Source organism: Hirundo rustica, chromosome 2, assembly GCF_015227805.2.
Source record: "Hirundo rustica isolate bHirRus1 chromosome 2, bHirRus1.pri.v3, whole genome shotgun sequence".
Classification (NCBI taxonomy): Eukaryota; Metazoa; Chordata; class Aves; order Passeriformes; family Hirundinidae; genus Hirundo; species Hirundo rustica.
In genome coordinates, this window is record NC_053451.1 from 39,165,751 (window position 1) to 39,182,992 (window position 17,242).

Sequence of the window (17,242 nt, forward strand, 5' to 3'; positions counted from 1 at the left end):
AAAAAGTGATGGCTAAACAAGGATTAAGTGCTGAGGGAGAAAACCTGTTCTGAGAAGACAAACCATATCAAGAGACAGAAAAGCACAAGTCCTAGATGTGCAATTGTCTTGTAACACTCCTGATAAAACAGGAGATCTGGCCACTGGCTCCTGTTGCACTGTTGAGTGGGTTTTTTTCCTTGGAAGAAGACAGAAAATAATTTTACTACTCCTTGAAAAAATGGCTATCCTGCTCTGCATCAATTTGCTTTCCTAGTCCCAGGGAGATTTTTCAAGCGTCCTTTGCTTACATGTCACAGGATTGTACAGATCTAGACACTTGAGCACTGACAGCAAAATTTCACTCTCTTCCTTTGCCCTTCAGCTCTTCCTCTACTTTCAGTTCCTAGCACTGGCCTCTTAACACCACACTGAGGTTGATGGTTACCATGTGTGCTGGGCATCCCACCACCCTGCAAGGACCGTGAGAAACAGTGAGTCTGAGAGAAAAAGTTTCAGCCTTAATACTGGATTTCCCAGCTGTGACGTGCCTGTGTGTGGTATGCCTAGAGTCCTTTACAGATAAAGGCCTTTTCAATAAATTATTGCCTTTAATTTTTTAAAATACATTTTCAGTAATATATCTATAGAATGAAAAGCCAAAACAGAGGGAAAGCAGAAACAGTGGCAGATCAGAAGGCAATGGTAATAACTCCCTTCTCTAAAGGCCAAACACTTACATCACTGGCAAGAAAAGAGACTGGACTCTCTCTTACTAGCACAATTCAGGATTTTTTCCTAGACCACACATACAAGCAAGGAAGGAAATGGGCCTTTTACATTTGTTCTCTAGTATTTCTAACTGTTCAAGAAACAAGGAAGCCTCTTTTTATACAAGGCATTTAAAATAGTGTTTTCACTGTACAGCAAACCAAAATATCAAGTTAATATTACAAGCATAATTTCAGAAAGTAAATAGGTAACTACTTCTTAGGTAAATACAAAGAATACTTTGTCCTCTAGCACTGATGGATGACTCATTGACTGATGCACTGATGTCACATGTCGGCATTTTTTTTTTTCAGACATGGCTCCAGTCTGTATTCTTGACTCAAGCAAAGTCTCCTAGGGATAAATGTTCCAAAAGTCTCCAGAGATTTTAGGCTGAGATTCAAGGTTACAATTAGATGTTCAGTTCTCCTTGGTTTCAATTCAGTACAGAGAAGATTTGATGCCTACATGTTTTAAGTCAAAAAGATTTGGACTCCTCACTGTTCCCAGACTGGTCATTGGAGTGCAGGAGGGGAATCCAAGAGTCCAAGATTCCAACTCTCTGTCAAACACAGTCATAGAAATAATGCTAACTCTGTATGAAGATTTCCTTTCTAAGATATAATTGCTCTTCATTTAATGGCAGTTGCTTTAAATAATCTGCACCTGGGTGCGCAACACACTTACATTATTCAACATTCAAGCAGCAAATAGGCAGCAGTGTTACCAAAACATGTTTGCAGTTCAGAGACACTCAGATTCCAGAGTGAGTGAAAATGTAAAAGGTAACCAGGAGAGCCTCCACATTTTCTGCCTTGTCTGCACCACCCAGCCCTATTTAAGAGTCACTAAAAATATGAGATAGCAGATGAACTACTATTCTTAAAACTTTGGTATAGTCTTAAATATTTTCTGAATCAGACCAATAAAGATGCCTCCTCCAGAATGAGGTCCACTTCAATGAAGGAGTACTCAAACAGAAAAGTATTTAATCATATTTTTAATGTCACACATATTCTTTTAGTATTTTTCTGAACTGGAGCCTAAGCATTCACAACTCTACGCCCAGTCTGTGAGGGTTCATGGCCGGTGGTGAAGGGCCAAAGAACCTACTAGCGCATTGCCAATGCACAGAAGTTTTTGCTCTAAGTTTCTTATGACAATAACGCAGGAACTTTGAGCTCATGCTTTATGAAACTAGTAAGAGAAGAAAATACGCTCATGGTCATTAGATGTCCTGTTTAAGCAAAAAGCTAAAGACAGCTAGAGAAGCAGTATGAGGGAAGATGAGGAGAACATGTGGAAAACATGTGTTCAGCACATCTTTCTTAGCCTGGCCCTCTGGCCTTTCCAAACTAGAAAAACAACATTATGAAGTAGCAGTGTCAGAATCATGAAAGGAGGGATGGGAAGGCAATAACCCAGGTGAGAGGGGGTGAATTTGGAGGAGGAGACATGGCTTATAGCTTTAGGAAGTGGAGGAGGGGGACAGCAGAGAACTTTACCAGGGGAAGGGGGTGAGTGTGACTTCAGTGACCTAAAGTGGCAATGCAAGGCTGGGGTGAGGAGTCCTTCTGACCTGTGTCAAAGAGCCTGTGCTTTGATGGCAGCCTGGGAGACCCAAGCACAGACAGTACATTCTGGGAGAGGGCTGCAAGAACCACATAATGAAGTGTTGCAGTAAATAGTCCTTTTGGCATACCCATCATCCAAAGGCTGTTATCCTTCAGAGGCATGACAGGATGAACACACATTCAGTACACTAGCAAGGGGGTTATCAACTCCGCTAGCCATCCCGGCTCTAGCAGGGTCCGTCAGCTGTATTGTGTGTGGTACAAATGTATGTCAAAGGCCTTGCACATGGTTGGTTTATACAGAAAGTTTTAGGAGTACATAGTTTACTCAAGGGACTGGATTAACTTCTGCAGAGCTATTCTGGTCCACCTGTAAACACATGGACTAAAGGGCCTTATGAAAAGTAGCTACTGTGTGTTTCCAAGTGGCACCTTTTAAAACCTGGATAACTTGTGTTATGAATGCTGGGGGTTTGTTTTGGTTTCTAAGTACCAAAAATGACAGGATCATGCTATACAACTACTGGATACAATTATTTTTTCCCCCAGTTCAAAGCTGTTTTTTCCCCACCAGTCCCCTAGGGCTGAAAAAGTTGTGTGTTAAACCTGCAATATAAACTGCTGCTGGTGATTGCCCTCATCGCCATGCCCTTGCTTAGATGAATAGCGAGGTCTGTATGGGACTGACCAAGGGGATGACAGGGGAGAAGCCTGTGGTGCTCCCAGGCCTGCTTACACAGGCCCCTCACAAACCTCAGCCCAGGCACATCTACAGCTTCCTTAGCTGCTGAGACTGACACTGATGGCATCCTGGGAGCTCCCTCATGAAGGATGGTCATGCCTAGTTCGAGGATGGCCCTCACACTGCACCAGGGCTGTGCTCTCAGCTTCACCATCCACACACAGACGGTAGATTGTGCCTTCAGGTTGCCTCAGGGCACCCCTGGAAGGACAGTCTAGACTTACCCAAAGGGATGGCTCAGAATAACTGAGCCTGGAATTAGCCATTAGCTCTCTTTTCTAAACTATGACTTTGACAGAAAGCAAGAAGATTTGGTAGTAAAGGGGCAGAAAAAAGCAGGGAGAAGCAGGGGAAAGGGGGAAGGGGGGAGAATGGGGCCAGAGTGTATTTGCAGCTGCTGGCCATCAAATTTCAATTCAATCAACATGACTGAGTTCCAGCTCCTGAAAAAGAGAGCTTTTGAAAACATATTGACATAGCCTGAACTACACTGGTCCAAGTGGCAGTGCTATAATTATAAGGATAATATTTAATACTGCACTTAGAAATGGAAGTCTGAAGCACTGTGACACTCTCTCTCCCTAAAAGCTGGCCAAAATATGTCCTAGGAGCCATTATGGTAATACACAAAGTTGGTAGGAAAAAAGAAACGTCAGAACTCAAATCATTATAAAATGGGATCATGTGGCTGGCAGCTCAGGTCTCTTGGGAGTTGAGCAGTGAGAAGGAAAACTGAGTGTGAAAGGAAGGGCAATTGGATTTGCAGGAAAAATGGAAAGTAGTTTTCAAAAGTACAGAATTAACTGGTTTAAGGAAATAAGTCAACTGATAATTAATACACTACTTACTTCTGAATTTGGATTCTTTTTGTAGCGTATTGTGGACTTCAGCCAGGCTGAGGCCTGTTTGTTGAACAAAGACCAAACCCTGCAAATATTTCTTGACTTGCTTAATTCGACACATCTTGATTTCAGTGCGATTACCCATGTGTACACAATTAAGCACACGCATAAGTGTTTCCGGGAACTGGGCCATGGAGGTAAGCGGCTGCATGTTGAACACCAAGTGTATCTAGCTGGGAAAGATGTCGAACCAAAAGCTCTCAGAGAAGCAGAGAGAATGCATTTCTTTGGAAAACAAAATAATTGACTCTAAACTAGCATCATGATCAGAAATAAAAAGTCTGATCCTACATTAGGCTGATGTTCCACAGTGCCACATCCACAGTATTTCCCATAGGCAGTTTCAGAAGGGGCAAATCAGATCATAATCAGGACTGAAACTGCAGATGTTGAGATACCATAAAAATGAGGAAAAGGGAAAAAGGAAAAACTAGTGAGAGGGAGGAAAAGAGGGAAGGGAAGGGAAGGAAGGGAAGGGAAGGGAAGTGACGTTGAAGTTCCTAACTTGCAGTGAATTACTTCTGTCAGGACGTGTCCGTTACTTCCGTTACTTTCTTCCGCCGTTCCTTCCGTCCGCCTTGCCTTTCATAGTCATTGCATGGACTTGAATTGGCCGGGACCTCTCTAAGTGCCTGGAGATGGTTTCTAAAGCAACAGAACCCTAAATAAATGGTCCAATTTTCCAAGAGGAAAAACATAAACTGAACAGCCCATGCAGCATTTTTTGCCCACACTGTCACTGAGGTGGTTATTTCTAAATCTGGTTGGAATGACTCATCCCAGAACAACTACTGTTGCCGAACAAGGTCTTCAGGTCTAGATACTTGAATAAGAGAGCTACACGATACAAAACAAAATACATAGGAAAAAACAGGGACAGCTTCTTGTCTTGGGGTTCAACTCTGAAGCTTCCTGTGAAGTTGCCCACTCTCCAAGGTGCCCCCTCAATCTACTGAGTAGGTTTCCAGGTGATTCTCTGGGCCACGGAATGGACTGAGTAAACCTTCTGTTTGTTAAACTAAATTCTTCCTTCTGCACCTAGTCACCAACCCTCACACACACATGGACAGCTGCAGGATGCATCCTCCTGATCCATTCGGCCCTCCACAGCAGCAAACATTACCAGAGGAAGCGTGACCCTGCCGACAGGTAGCACAGTCCTCAAGTGGTTTGAGGTGGATACCCTTAAACTCTGTGGGAGCAAGCCTGAACCAAAAACTCCACTATTGTGCAGTGACTAAACACAGCCCTGTCAGCACCAATGAACGTCCTTCTTTGGCTAGTACAAAATGCAACAATTTCAAAGACGCTTTCTGGAGCAGTGTTGTTTTGCTGAATAATTTATGTCTCCAAGTCTTCTGAAAATGAGCAGCATACACTTCAGTGCTGCAATAATACTATTCAGTGGAGACAGCGCACATTATGTTCAGTAAGCTCATTGCTTAAACACTGTTGCCATGACTATAAGAAAGTGATTATACTATTGTTTACAACAGACTCTCAGTAAGTCATTACCACAGTAGTCAGAGTTTTGCCTCAAGTCAAAATTTTTTCAGAAGAAAAAAAAATCTCGCAGGTATAATTAACTTTGTGATCAAGATAATCCATTGAAAGGCTTCGGAAACTGAATACATCCTACGGTGAGGCATGAAAATGAGTAAGGATCACTGATGTCTCAGGACTGTTGACTTACTCGTTTTCTGATTGTTTCATAGGTAAATTCCATTGAGAAGAAAAGCCCTGCTAACTAAATAACTGTTGTAGGTAATTTTCAAGGAAGAAATAATTCATAGGGTAAGCACCAATATAGGAGTTAAACTGTGATGGTTGAACGCTATAAAGACAAACCACTTTGTACATAATGTAGGGGGGAAAAAAGACTTTAAATTTTGACTTAGAAAAAAACATTTGGGATTATGAAATATATCTTTTCAGTGTCCTGGATTGAAATTGATACCTAGAACACTTTGTTCTGAATCCTCTAGTGCATATACATGTACAAGGGTCCAGTGCATGACCTCTTTATCTCAATAATGTGCTGATGATCAATAGTTTCCAAAACCAAGAAGCAATTCTGAAGCTGTTGGAAAGTCATCCTCACATTTCCTATGATCAGTAACAGGCCATGGAACACAAAGCAAAGAGATGATTAATAGAGTGCTGGACCAGGAGTCAGGAAATCTGGGCTCGGTTCCCAGCTCTGCCACTGACCTGCTGTTTGTCCTTGGGCAAGACACTTGACCTCTCTGTGCTTCTGTTCCTCCTTCCATTCTTTGTCTATCTTGTCTCTTGAGGCACTGAGCTACGCAGGGAAGGGCACACCTCTCACTGGGTGTTTGTATAACACCTACTCTAGGGAGGTGGCTGCAGAGATCTACAATAAAGCCAGGGTATCACCAGGATGACTCTTGCATAATTTTGTTTCAAAACAGAATGGCCATGGTGAGCCCTCTTGGGGTTTCATCTGCTAGTCCAGGATCTTACCAAGCCTTTCAGCCAGCTTCAGGCTCAGGCAGCAGGTAAATGGGCTTACAAGATCTACATTCTCACTTGTCAGGAGCATTTTCACATCGATTCCTAATTGGTAATAATTTCTCTCCACTTTGATTCAGCTGGGTTTGCAAGCACATCAGAATTTTAACTGAGTGACACAGATAGAAATAGCTACAGGAGGCATTTCTGAATAAAAGGAATTTCTTCAGGGAAATGCCAACACCTGTAGGTGAAACTACAGGTGTGAGGTGTTTTCAAATTAAAAGTAAAATAAATTATAATTTTTCAGTAAGTGCACTGGAATTTTGTGTAAGTTATTCAATTAAGCAATATTTCTCAGTGTTTTTCTCACTCTAAACCATAAATGTGAACCATCCTCCATTAATACCAGATGGAAGGCAACACATGCAGGGCAAGGTAGCTCTCACCTGCTTTCACTGGGGAGCAGCTGCAGCCCCAGGGAGAGCTGATGACCTGTGTATACGCTCTCAGTTCCAATCCCACTCTGCTCCCAGTTTGCTGAAGCATCAAGTACATAAAACTTGGACACAGATGACTTAATTGGGAGATTAATTTGAGCACAAATTGATGCAGAATCAGGAGCAAGAAAAAACCAAGAAAAATATAAAGCATACACATTTATGATTATGAAGAGAAAGTAAAAAAATGCTTTTCTCTCCTAAAGAGAAGGGTCACTGCCACATCTTGCACTTTTATTGTGAATATTGGCAACATAGTGCCAAGAAAACCCAGGTCTGGAGTCATATAATTATGTGAAAGACTGATTCAGGTTTGTATTTCCAATACTCATCTGTGGGTAAAAGGCTGAAAAGGTGATTTGAAGCTCCTCAAAGGCTTTGTCAAAGCAAACATTCAAAACTCCTGTCTTAGTCTCCAACAATAATGATTTTGGCTTCTGAGCCATAAAACTCACCATCACATCTTAATTCATACCACAGAAATGATAAATAGTATCTTTTATAGAAGAAACTGAGTTTTACGGAAGTGAAATAACAGGAGTAATTTCTTGAATAGATCCTAGAATCAGAGTGGAAATACTTATTTAGTTTACAGCACACTCACCTAAAATCTGTTGCTTAAGACTTGTAGATGTTTCAGTTTAGGTATTTATGTTGGCACTACAGTACAATTAGGGGCTGATTGCCTGCACCTAAAAGTACTTTGGAAGAACCTGAAAAGGTTCTAACAAATTTACAAGCTGGCTCTCAAGTGGCTATAGGAAGCTTTCCAATGGGAACCTAGGGCATTAATCATTTATGCTTTTGTTTAAAAGAAAAAAAAAATTAAAAATTTGTATCTTAGTACTGCTAAGTTGAAAATTTGATCCAAATCTCACTCAGCACCAGCTCCTTCTTTTCTGCAGCCAAGACCACTGCCTCTTTCACTGCTCAAGGCTGTTCCAAACTGAAGCAGCATGATATAGGTAAGACCCTTTTCAGGTTTACAGACTGTAATAGTTTTAATTTCAAAACCAGGCAGAAACACCAATTAATGTAGTGGTTTCACGTTCACTAAATTCTGGTCTTAGTACTTACTCTTTCTGTGAGAGAGAGACTAGGAGAAAAAACAAAGCAGGCTCAACCTTAAAAATGAACAAATAGTTTTATTAATACTCACTAAAAGAATAGAATAAGAAAGTTGGGGGAAAAAATAAACCAAAACTGAATGAAACTCTAAAAACACTCTTCCCTCCTCTTACAAACTGTTAACTTTCCTACAAAACAACATAAAGAGACAAACCCTGTAATTTTCAGTCAGTTTCACTATTTGATAGTAGTCTTTGATTATTTCTTTAGGGGAAGAGTCTCTCTTAGAGTCATGGATCCCACTGACAACTTAGAACAGTTCTCTTGTGGGTTTTAAACTGTCACAAAACCAACCGCACGGAGAAACCTGCCTTTGTGACCCTCCCAGGAGCAGTTTCCCAAGCTGCTTATGGGTCATGGGTCTTAGACGATTGCATATTGGGGTGTCACCTTTTAAAGATGAATAACTCTAAAGCAAAGGATTCTTCACCTCAAGGTACAGAGGTATCCTCTCACTTCTTCACTGGCACAGGGGGCTTCTCATCTTTATCACTGTTCAAGCATCTTATAGGATATTACTTAGTTCATCACAAACACTTTTGCTTAAATCTACACACAAATTAAAACAATCATCTCCCCAAATGCATATCTTTCCCATGATTTAAAGGAATGACCTAAATATAGAGTTCATTTCCATGGCTCAAGTAAGAACAGAACAACCAACTCTTCAACCCTCTGTCCCAATAGTCTTTTCACTCTTGCTCTACTGACTTCCTGCTGTTTTTTTTCTTTATGTTCACTCTGTCCTTTCTTACTCTCTCAGAGAAGGGCTAAGCTCTGGAAGCTTCATGTTGCTAAGAAAGAGTTAAATCTGCTCGGAGTCTTTGTCTCTCCCTCTGTAGCTCGTGGTGTTAGATGTTCAAGGCCGAGCTGGTGAGGGAGGAAGAACTCACAGAAACATCAGAGATCAGAGCACTCAGGCAGTCCAGAATCAAAAAAAAAAACCCAGGCAAGATCATAAATGCCTTCTCAGCCCACTCCTTGGTGTAAGTCGGGGTGGCTTTGGCCCAAATGGTGCCCATAGCTCTTATCAGGGGCCTGGGAGAGATCTCTCCCTGCTCCAAGGAAGTTTAGAGAAAGTTGTTGTTGTAAAGCAGCAACCTCTCCTTCCCCACCCTTCACCCGGGAGCCGATGGAATCCGGCCAGGCCTCAGGCCAGCTCACCCCAAAAGGGGGGAGCAGCAGGCCCAGCTCGATGTTACCTGTCTCTCTCTGGCCAAAGGAAGAAGTAAAAGGCCCCACCTACAGGAAATCAAGGGGTTTTATATGGTACTTATACCAAAGTCATAGCCAACTATTTTCAGTGGTCAGAACAGATGCCAATATTCCAACTAACTCTCTGATAGGTCTCTGTCTTTTCTAAAGCAATTCCCAGGTCCTGACCTGGAGAATTATTCTACATTCTTCTATAACTAAAAAACCTAACTGTACTAACCCATGACACCGACAGTGAGTAAGATTTGTGGGAAATACAGACCTGTCAGGAATCCCATCAGCCTCATGCTACTCCTGCTGGGAGTAACACCACTGGGAATTCATAGAGGGGAATACTGACATGCAGACCACTGGAGTGACGTCAAAGAGCAAAGACCTGGTTCTTCTTCTCCTCAGAGCAGCCAGGTGGCCAAAGCTCTTCCAGGCACCATGTAGCTGATTGTGTGCCCTCTAAGGTGTTGCATAGTGGTTGTTTTAATCACCTGCCTGAATTCCAGGATGGGATGGTATCAGGTCATTTTCATGTAGAGTTGAGCCTCCAGCAGAACCCAAGGTCCCCTGTGGTAGTGAGACTGCACCACCAGAAAAGCTAAAGCATAGAAGTGAAACAGTGGCACAGCAGGAGACATTTGCAGAGAGACTTTCTGGCAGAGCTGACACCTCTATGCCAGTGCTTTCTTAGCTGGAACAGCTTCCAGCTCCTCCTACACCACATAGGGAGTGCAATATAAATGAAGCAGTAGATACCACCTTTCCCAAAGTTGTCAAATGGACCTGAATGGAGCAATTCCTTTCCAGTAATAAGACTGTGGTGAAGTTTCAGTTTTGAAAAGCAGCAGACTTAGTAAGAAAAGTAGACTACAACTGGCCTATGAAGGCAAAATCTTGGTAGAAGGGACTGTTGACAGCAGTTAGGAAGAGAGGCACTGTGGCCTTTCTTAACCTGCTGACTAACCTAGCTGCTGGGGCCTTTTTTAGGTCACTGCAACCTAACTGAACCTCACATACTCCTTCTGCAGGGAGTGCTCTTTGCGAGGGGAGAAGCACTAATAACGATGTGAGTTAAAGTTTCGGCAAAACAGCTTCTCTGACTCAGACATACCTTTCTAAGATTCAGATTTCCCCACAGAACAGCTCACATTTTTGCTGGAGTCACACTTTTCAAAAGCAGAACACACAGAAGCTGAATATCACTTTCCTTTGTTGTGGTGCTACAGAAAAGGGACTCAATTTGAGTACTGCAGAGGATGCAAGAACTTTCTCAGAGGACATGCCATAACAGCCACTGACGTTAATAAGCCCATGGGCTGGCCTTGGAGAGCACATCATGTCCAGGCAGAGACATTGCTCCTCTGCTCACTGCCTACAGATTTTGGTGGTGGAAACAGTCTGTTAAAGTTTCAGAATTGAGGAGACTTTCATTAAATGTTTTCAAAGCTTAAAAGGCTTTAAAGGAGGAGAGTGATTTGACCCATCAAATAGCTAGGTCTGAAAAGGCTCCTACAAACTAGCATTAATTTAACAAATTCACTTGGTTAAATCTTCATTAAAAAGAGCTTCTATGTAGCTTCCAGGGAGTCTTCTTGATTATGGTCTGGAAAACGTTCTCACAGTTAAGGGGAACAAAGATTTTAAAATGGCACCCACGTCCATCCTCACCAAATGACTCGCAGCAGGCCAGAGAGCCCATAACAGCATATCAGTGTTTTCTACCCACAAAGGCAATGTGGCTTACTCCTTTTACCTGACTCAGCTACATAAATTGTCATTATCAGAACACAGCTTTGCTCCTGCAAAAGCCCAAGGAGCAGATAGCAGTCCTTTACCTCACAAACAGAACATCTCCATTGCTTTGGCACCAAACTTTGTGTCAGCCAAAAGATTGCATTCTAGCTTTGCAGAATGGTTTGTGCTTTAATTCACCTGTTCTCACCACACCATAATGTCACTTCAATCCATAGCTGGTCACCTTATCCTGCTTGCTTCAGAGTGCTTCCAAATGTTATGTACATCCACAACCAAAAAATGCAGGTATTTCTGCAGGGTATCCTGTCAGCCAACCAGCAAACAAAACAAAGAACTTGGGAGATAGGGGTGTCAACTTGGGCAAAGATTCCAAAGCACAGTTGTTCCTTTTAAAGTACTCAAGGATCTTTAACACTAGCACAAAGGAGGCCAAACCTCAGCAAACACAGAGTGGATAATTAAAAAAAAACAAAAACAAACTATATCTATATCTATATCTATATCTATATCTATATCTATATCTATCTATATAGATAGATATAGATATAGATATAGATATAGATATAGATATAGATATAGATATAGATATAGATATAGATATAGATATAGATATAGATATAGATAGACAAGAGTCCTAAAGAAAATCAATTCAGGATCTGCACATAAAATAACTGCCTAAATTGAAATTTTACAAGTCAGTCTTGGCTCTTGGTGCCAGTCAGGCAACCCTGTTTTCCACTGAGGTCCTCTGGAAACTGGGACAAACCCATTGACTCTTCTAGATTTGCACAGTTGTTGACGAAAATTTAGGGGAGCAGGAGAAATTAACACATTCCCCTCTTCCTTGGATACATCACTTTTATGGGATTGTTTTTCCTTTCTATTTTTCATCTGCTTTCAGACTATATGTGGGGAGCAGACTACTTTCACAGTCACTTTTCCAAGTACAGAAAATATTAATGTATTTAACTGTTATTTTAAATGAATTCTTATAGTGATAAATTCAGCACAACCGTGAGATGGGGGAAAGTAGAACAAGCCACCTGTGACTGGTGACAAACACCTCTTAACACACTCAGAGCCACTGGGCTGATGGCTGCAATGAAAGAACCTGACCAGAATAATACAATAATGCCCATGAGACAGAGTTCCCAGCTCTCACAGAGCAAAATGAGCAGTGCTCAGCCTGTGTCAGAAGGATCATGGAATGAATTGGTTGCCGAAGACTTGAAACTGCAATGCAAGAACTTTTCGTATTACCAGTTCAGTGCTTAAGCCACTGAGGAATGCCCTCCAGAGCTAACTGTTTACATATAGCATAAATAGTATTAACAGCTAAGTGCTGGAGGGCATATACATACATATAGATGTATGTATAAAAGAAAGACAGAATATTTTATCCGTTCCACTCTGCACCATGAAAAGTAACAACACCATATAAATAAACAAATGTTAGCTCTTGGGAAATGCAGGAAGGCAGAAAGTACAAAAGCTTCCCTATCTGTGTCCCGAGGAATAAATTTCTCATTCACACACCCACATCCATTGGTCCAGCCAAAAAAATCTGATCCCCAATCTCCAATTAGAAAATGCTGTTGCCAAAGATACTCGCTCAAAAATCAAAGTAACACTGTTAAATTAAGCATAAACCAAACTCCTCTAAAAACCCTCTCTTCTGCCACTTTTAAGCGGCCCACTGGAAAAAGATAATTATCAAATGATAGTATCAACAACGTCAGATAATCACTTCAAGCTTTTGATACATTCAAGGAAACATTGTTTCAAATGTTACCAAGTGTCAAATATTTACTTTTGAGTCCAACTGTGTAAACGACCCATCCAACGCCACTGAACACGGCAGGCACATGTGTAACAATGTGTAACAAGAGCAGTGGGACCTGCAAAGCAGAGGAAACAACCCAGCTGCGTTTTGCAGACAAAGCGTCCTGGTAGCCAGAACTCCCCAGTGAGAATTATGACTGCCTTTGCACTTATCTGTCTGGAGCTGTGGTGTTTGTTTGGTACGTGAAGCTTTACATTCCCCTTGGAGTTGGGTATGTGTCCAGTCTCACGTGCTCAGTGTGAGACTCGCATCTGTGCTCCTGTCTTGTGCTTCCCTGCGCCAGTGCTGTACCTGCCACAACTGAAACTCAGAGCTGCCCCTTGTTTCAGAGCCCTGTGCACCTCACATCTGCTGTAAGGAATAAACCTGGAATTATAGGAATAGTGCATATAAGGCTTCCACTGGATTTCCTCTTGAGAATCACTCCACAGAGGATGAATTCTGCTCAGAGATTGTTCTCTTCCCATCTATTCATAATGCACAAGACAACAGGCTTAGTCTAACCTCGTCCTTCTTCTTCAAGTACCCTTGGAGTAACTGGCAGAGATAATTCCTTTTCCAGCTATGGCTGGAGGAAAAGCAAGACTGTTTTCTCCTGGTCTATCCCTGCCCTCTGAATTTTCAGGAACAGGAACACAAAGCTGTACTACCTCAAAGCTGCATGACAGCCACCTGAATTCACCACACAGTGTGTTTTGTTATTCCTCGTTAATATTTGCAACAATGTTCTAAGGGACTCTTGGTAAGGAGAAGGTGTATCTCCATGACACAGGGATGTAACTTTGAACCACCGCCTTTCTCTGTTTTTTAATCAGAGCACTAAATGAGGAATGTCAGAGTCAAGCATAGAGTGGGAGGATGTGCAGGGCCACCATTACAACAATGTGGTTTCATTACCCAGCACTTACTTGGTGTCAAAACGTGGTTCAGGGCCCCAAACATCATGCTCACTGCAGACATGCACCTTGTCAGCGGATTACCAAAGGCTAGCATGCAAAAACAATGTGGAGTTTGTCAGACCTTTTGCTTCTCAAGGACACATGTGCGTGGAGTTTTCTGGGAAGTAATATAGAGGGAGGGCCATGCACGGCATCTCCAGCAAGGAGCAGGCTAATAGCCATTAGTGGCATTTCAGAAACAAGGACAACCTCTCTGCACCTAAATGATGAAAATCTTTCAGTATTTTCTTGGGAGTTGTTTCATTTAACATTTCCAAATAGCTGTCTCCAGCTATTTCATAATAATAGTAACAACTAGTAACAACTAAAATTCAAACCAACCAAACAAAACAAAACAAAAAAGCCCACATGGGCCTGTTGCCTGATTTCAGAAAGTGGATTTTTCTGGGACATGCACTATTAGGTAAAAGCTTGCCTTTTTTTTTTTTTTTTTTTTTTTTTTTTTTCTTTTCCCCATAAGGCAAGTGCAAAACATTACATTAATACACACTGGAAAAATAAGATAATGGCTTTCTTGATTGTGATGAGGAATGTGGGGAGATTTAATCTGAGCACTTAGTCAGGTGGAAGAGCCTGAACTCCCCTCGGACACAATGTTATCGCATTTAACGCTTACATCATCACCCTCACGAATGATGCTGAGTAACGCAGCCCCGAACGTCGATCCACGCACCGCACGGGTAAGAAGGGAGAAACGACCACAAAGGTCCCGTTTTAGCACACGTCAGGCACTAAGAAAGATAAGTTTGATGTCTGGAGCAGAGGGAGCGATCTATTTTCAGCTGCTCGAATAGCAGCCACGGGCCTATCAAGATGCAGTCGCTCCTCTCAATGTTTCGCATGTGTGCCGAGAATTAAGGGTTGGGAGGCAGCGCAGCGGAGCATACGCCTTCAAAAGCGTGGTGCGCTGACTGCTCGTAATAAAGTAACAGGAGACAAGGCTTCGCCGCCTTGACATGTTCTGAGCAATTTCCAGTTGAAAAAGGTCAGCGTATCATTTACAGAGCGGCAGCGCCTGGAAAACTCTCGTAACTGCTCCGCGAAACACTCGGGGTGACGATAACAACCTGAGCATCGCCGGCGCGGCCGGCGCTCGGAGCGGCCCCGCAGGCGCGGGCGCTCCGCTCCGGACGGCGCCCGCTGCCCCGGCCGTAGGCACTGCCCCGAAACGAGCTAAAATACGCGCCTGACGCCCTGGGAACGGGATGGAGTGGGGCAGGGGGCACAGTTCCGAACGCGGGTGATACTCGAGCGCTGCTTTTCACCCCTGCCCGGGAACGCGCTGACAGCGTCGGCTGCCGGTGCCCTCCTCAGGGATGCGGCCGTCACCGCCTTGGCAAGGCGCGACGGCAGGGGCGCGCGACGCGTTTTTAGGCGCACGGCGCGATGTAAGAAAACCCCGAACGAACCCAAAGCGGCTGCCCGAGCAGCCCCAAAGCCCCTGCGAGGAGCACACACGCGCCCCCAGCCCCCCCGAGCTCGGCGGCCGCCCCGCCGCTCCTGGCGCGCTCGATGCCGCGGCGGGCCCGGCGCCGGGCAGGCCCGCCCCGCGGCGCAGCGGGCCGGGCGCACGGCCGGGCGGGCGCCCCGAGGAGCGAGCGGGGCTCGGCGCGGCGCCTCCCCGCCGGCAGCGGGCGCTGTGACTCACCGCCAGGAGCGCCGAGGCGCGCTGCTCCCCCGCCGGCTGCTCCCCGTTGATGCCGCCGTTGCCGAGGAGGTGCTGGTGGTAGTCCGGGGGCGCCGCGCCGGCGGCGGCGGCGGCGGCGGCGGGGGCGGGGGCGGCGGCCGCCTTGGGGTGCTTGCCGGCCTTGCGGGCGCCCTGCCCCTGCTGCACGAGGTGGAGGAGCTGCAAGGTGCTCTCCCGCTCGCGGTCGGAGCTCTCGGCGCGGCCCCGCTCGTAGCGCCCCTCGCAGCTGAGGTGGTGCTGGCGGCAGACGGCGATGCGGGCCCGCAGCCGCTCCACGATGGCGCTGTGCACCCGGGGCGCCGCCGGGCCCCCCCCCAGCAGCCCGGCCCCCAGCCCCGCGGCCTGGGGGGGAGCCGTGTCGCCCATCGCTGGCTGCCGGTCCTGGCCCTCCGGATGGGTCGGTCCTCACTGCCGCATGGAGGAGGGCGGGGGGGATGGGGGGGGAGGCGGGGGCAGCGGCGGGAGCCCGAGCCCGGGGGCTGGCGGCGGGGCGGAGGGCGGTCAGCCCCGCGCCCCCAGCCCACCCCCGCCCGGCCCCCGGGCGGTGACGGCCCCGCGGGGGGTTGACAGATCGGGGGGCGGGAGGGGGTCGCTAGGGCTGCGCCGGCATCGGCCGGCGGGAGGGGCGGGGGTCGGGGCCGGGCGGCCCTGGCCGAGGGGCGCCCGGTGAGGGGGGACGGGGGGGCTCCGCCGGGGGAGAAGGACGGGGAAAAAAAAAAAAAAAAAAAAAAAAAAAAAAGAAGAACAAAAAAAAAAAAAAGAAAGCCAAATAAAGAGAGCCGCTTCCTTCAAAATGAATCCCTGGACGAAGGAGCTCTCCCTCGGAAATTCATGAGACTTGGCAGGTTTATTGGGTTTATTTTATTTCGGGGGAGCGGGGGGTGTTGTTCATTGAAGTGAAAATGTAAGGCATTGCCGTGGTCGGCGGCGCGGAGAAACCCCCGGCGGACCGAAAATCTCGTAGGTTAGCTGGAGTGGGTTTGTTGGGGTTTCTCTCTCTCTCTCTCTCTCTCTCTCTCTTTTTTTTTTTTTTTTTTTTTTTTTTAAAGTCTTTAGTAAATGTGCAAATAGAGAGCCGGGGAAGGAGGAGAAAGAGGAGGAGGGTCGGGTTAGTTCAGTCTTTGTGCTTTCTCGTTTCTCTCGCCCGCTCGTTGCTGGCCACTCTGCGGCGTGGTGACTGTGTCCGGCTGGCTGCCGCTAAACTGTAGTTCCTCTAAAAATCAGAGAGACAGATCCCCCGGTCCGGAACAATGTCAATCACTGGACTTCCAAACCACGCTTCGCCTTCACTTAATTCAGCCACTGGGTATTGCTTTCAGTGCTCATCTCCCCACTTAGTATTAAGCAGCAATCTACGGACCCAGGCAAAGAACTCCTCCCGCGTACTCTCCTTTTTACTCCCAGGTATTGATCAGTTTCAAGTACAGTTTCAAGAAAAGCGCGGAGGAGGGGGGAGAAGGGGAAGACGGAATAAATAACCAAACAAGCAACCCAGCCCCTCTTCAGACAGTAATTACAAACGGAGAGTTGCACTTACAAACTTCCAGCATTTTGCCCCCAGAACAGTCCAGCAGCCACTTTTCCTTTGTGTTTTTGTATATCCCATGCCCGCGCCGGCGGGCGGGTGTTTGCCGGTGGGCTGTCGGCGCTGCCGGTGCCGGAGCTGCCCGCGGCCCCTCCGTGCGGCGCGGCGGGGCGCGGAGCGGAGCGGAGCGGGGGCGGGA

At 45.5% G+C, this 17,242-nt stretch overlaps 1 protein-coding gene across 1 annotated transcript in view; it reads right to left on the minus strand.

Annotated features, from left to right (window-relative positions):
- The window catches only part of MAML2 (mastermind like transcriptional coactivator 2), a 211,990-nt gene extending 196,106 nt beyond the window's left edge, over positions 1–15,884 (minus strand). The window contains exon 1 of the mRNA XM_040056659.2: positions 15,480–15,884. Within this exon, the coding sequence (XP_039912593.1) occupies positions 15,480–15,884 (405 nt within the window). The remainder of the gene's footprint in view (positions 1–15,479) is intronic.
- Between the last annotated feature and the right edge of the window lie 1,358 nt (positions 15,885–17,242).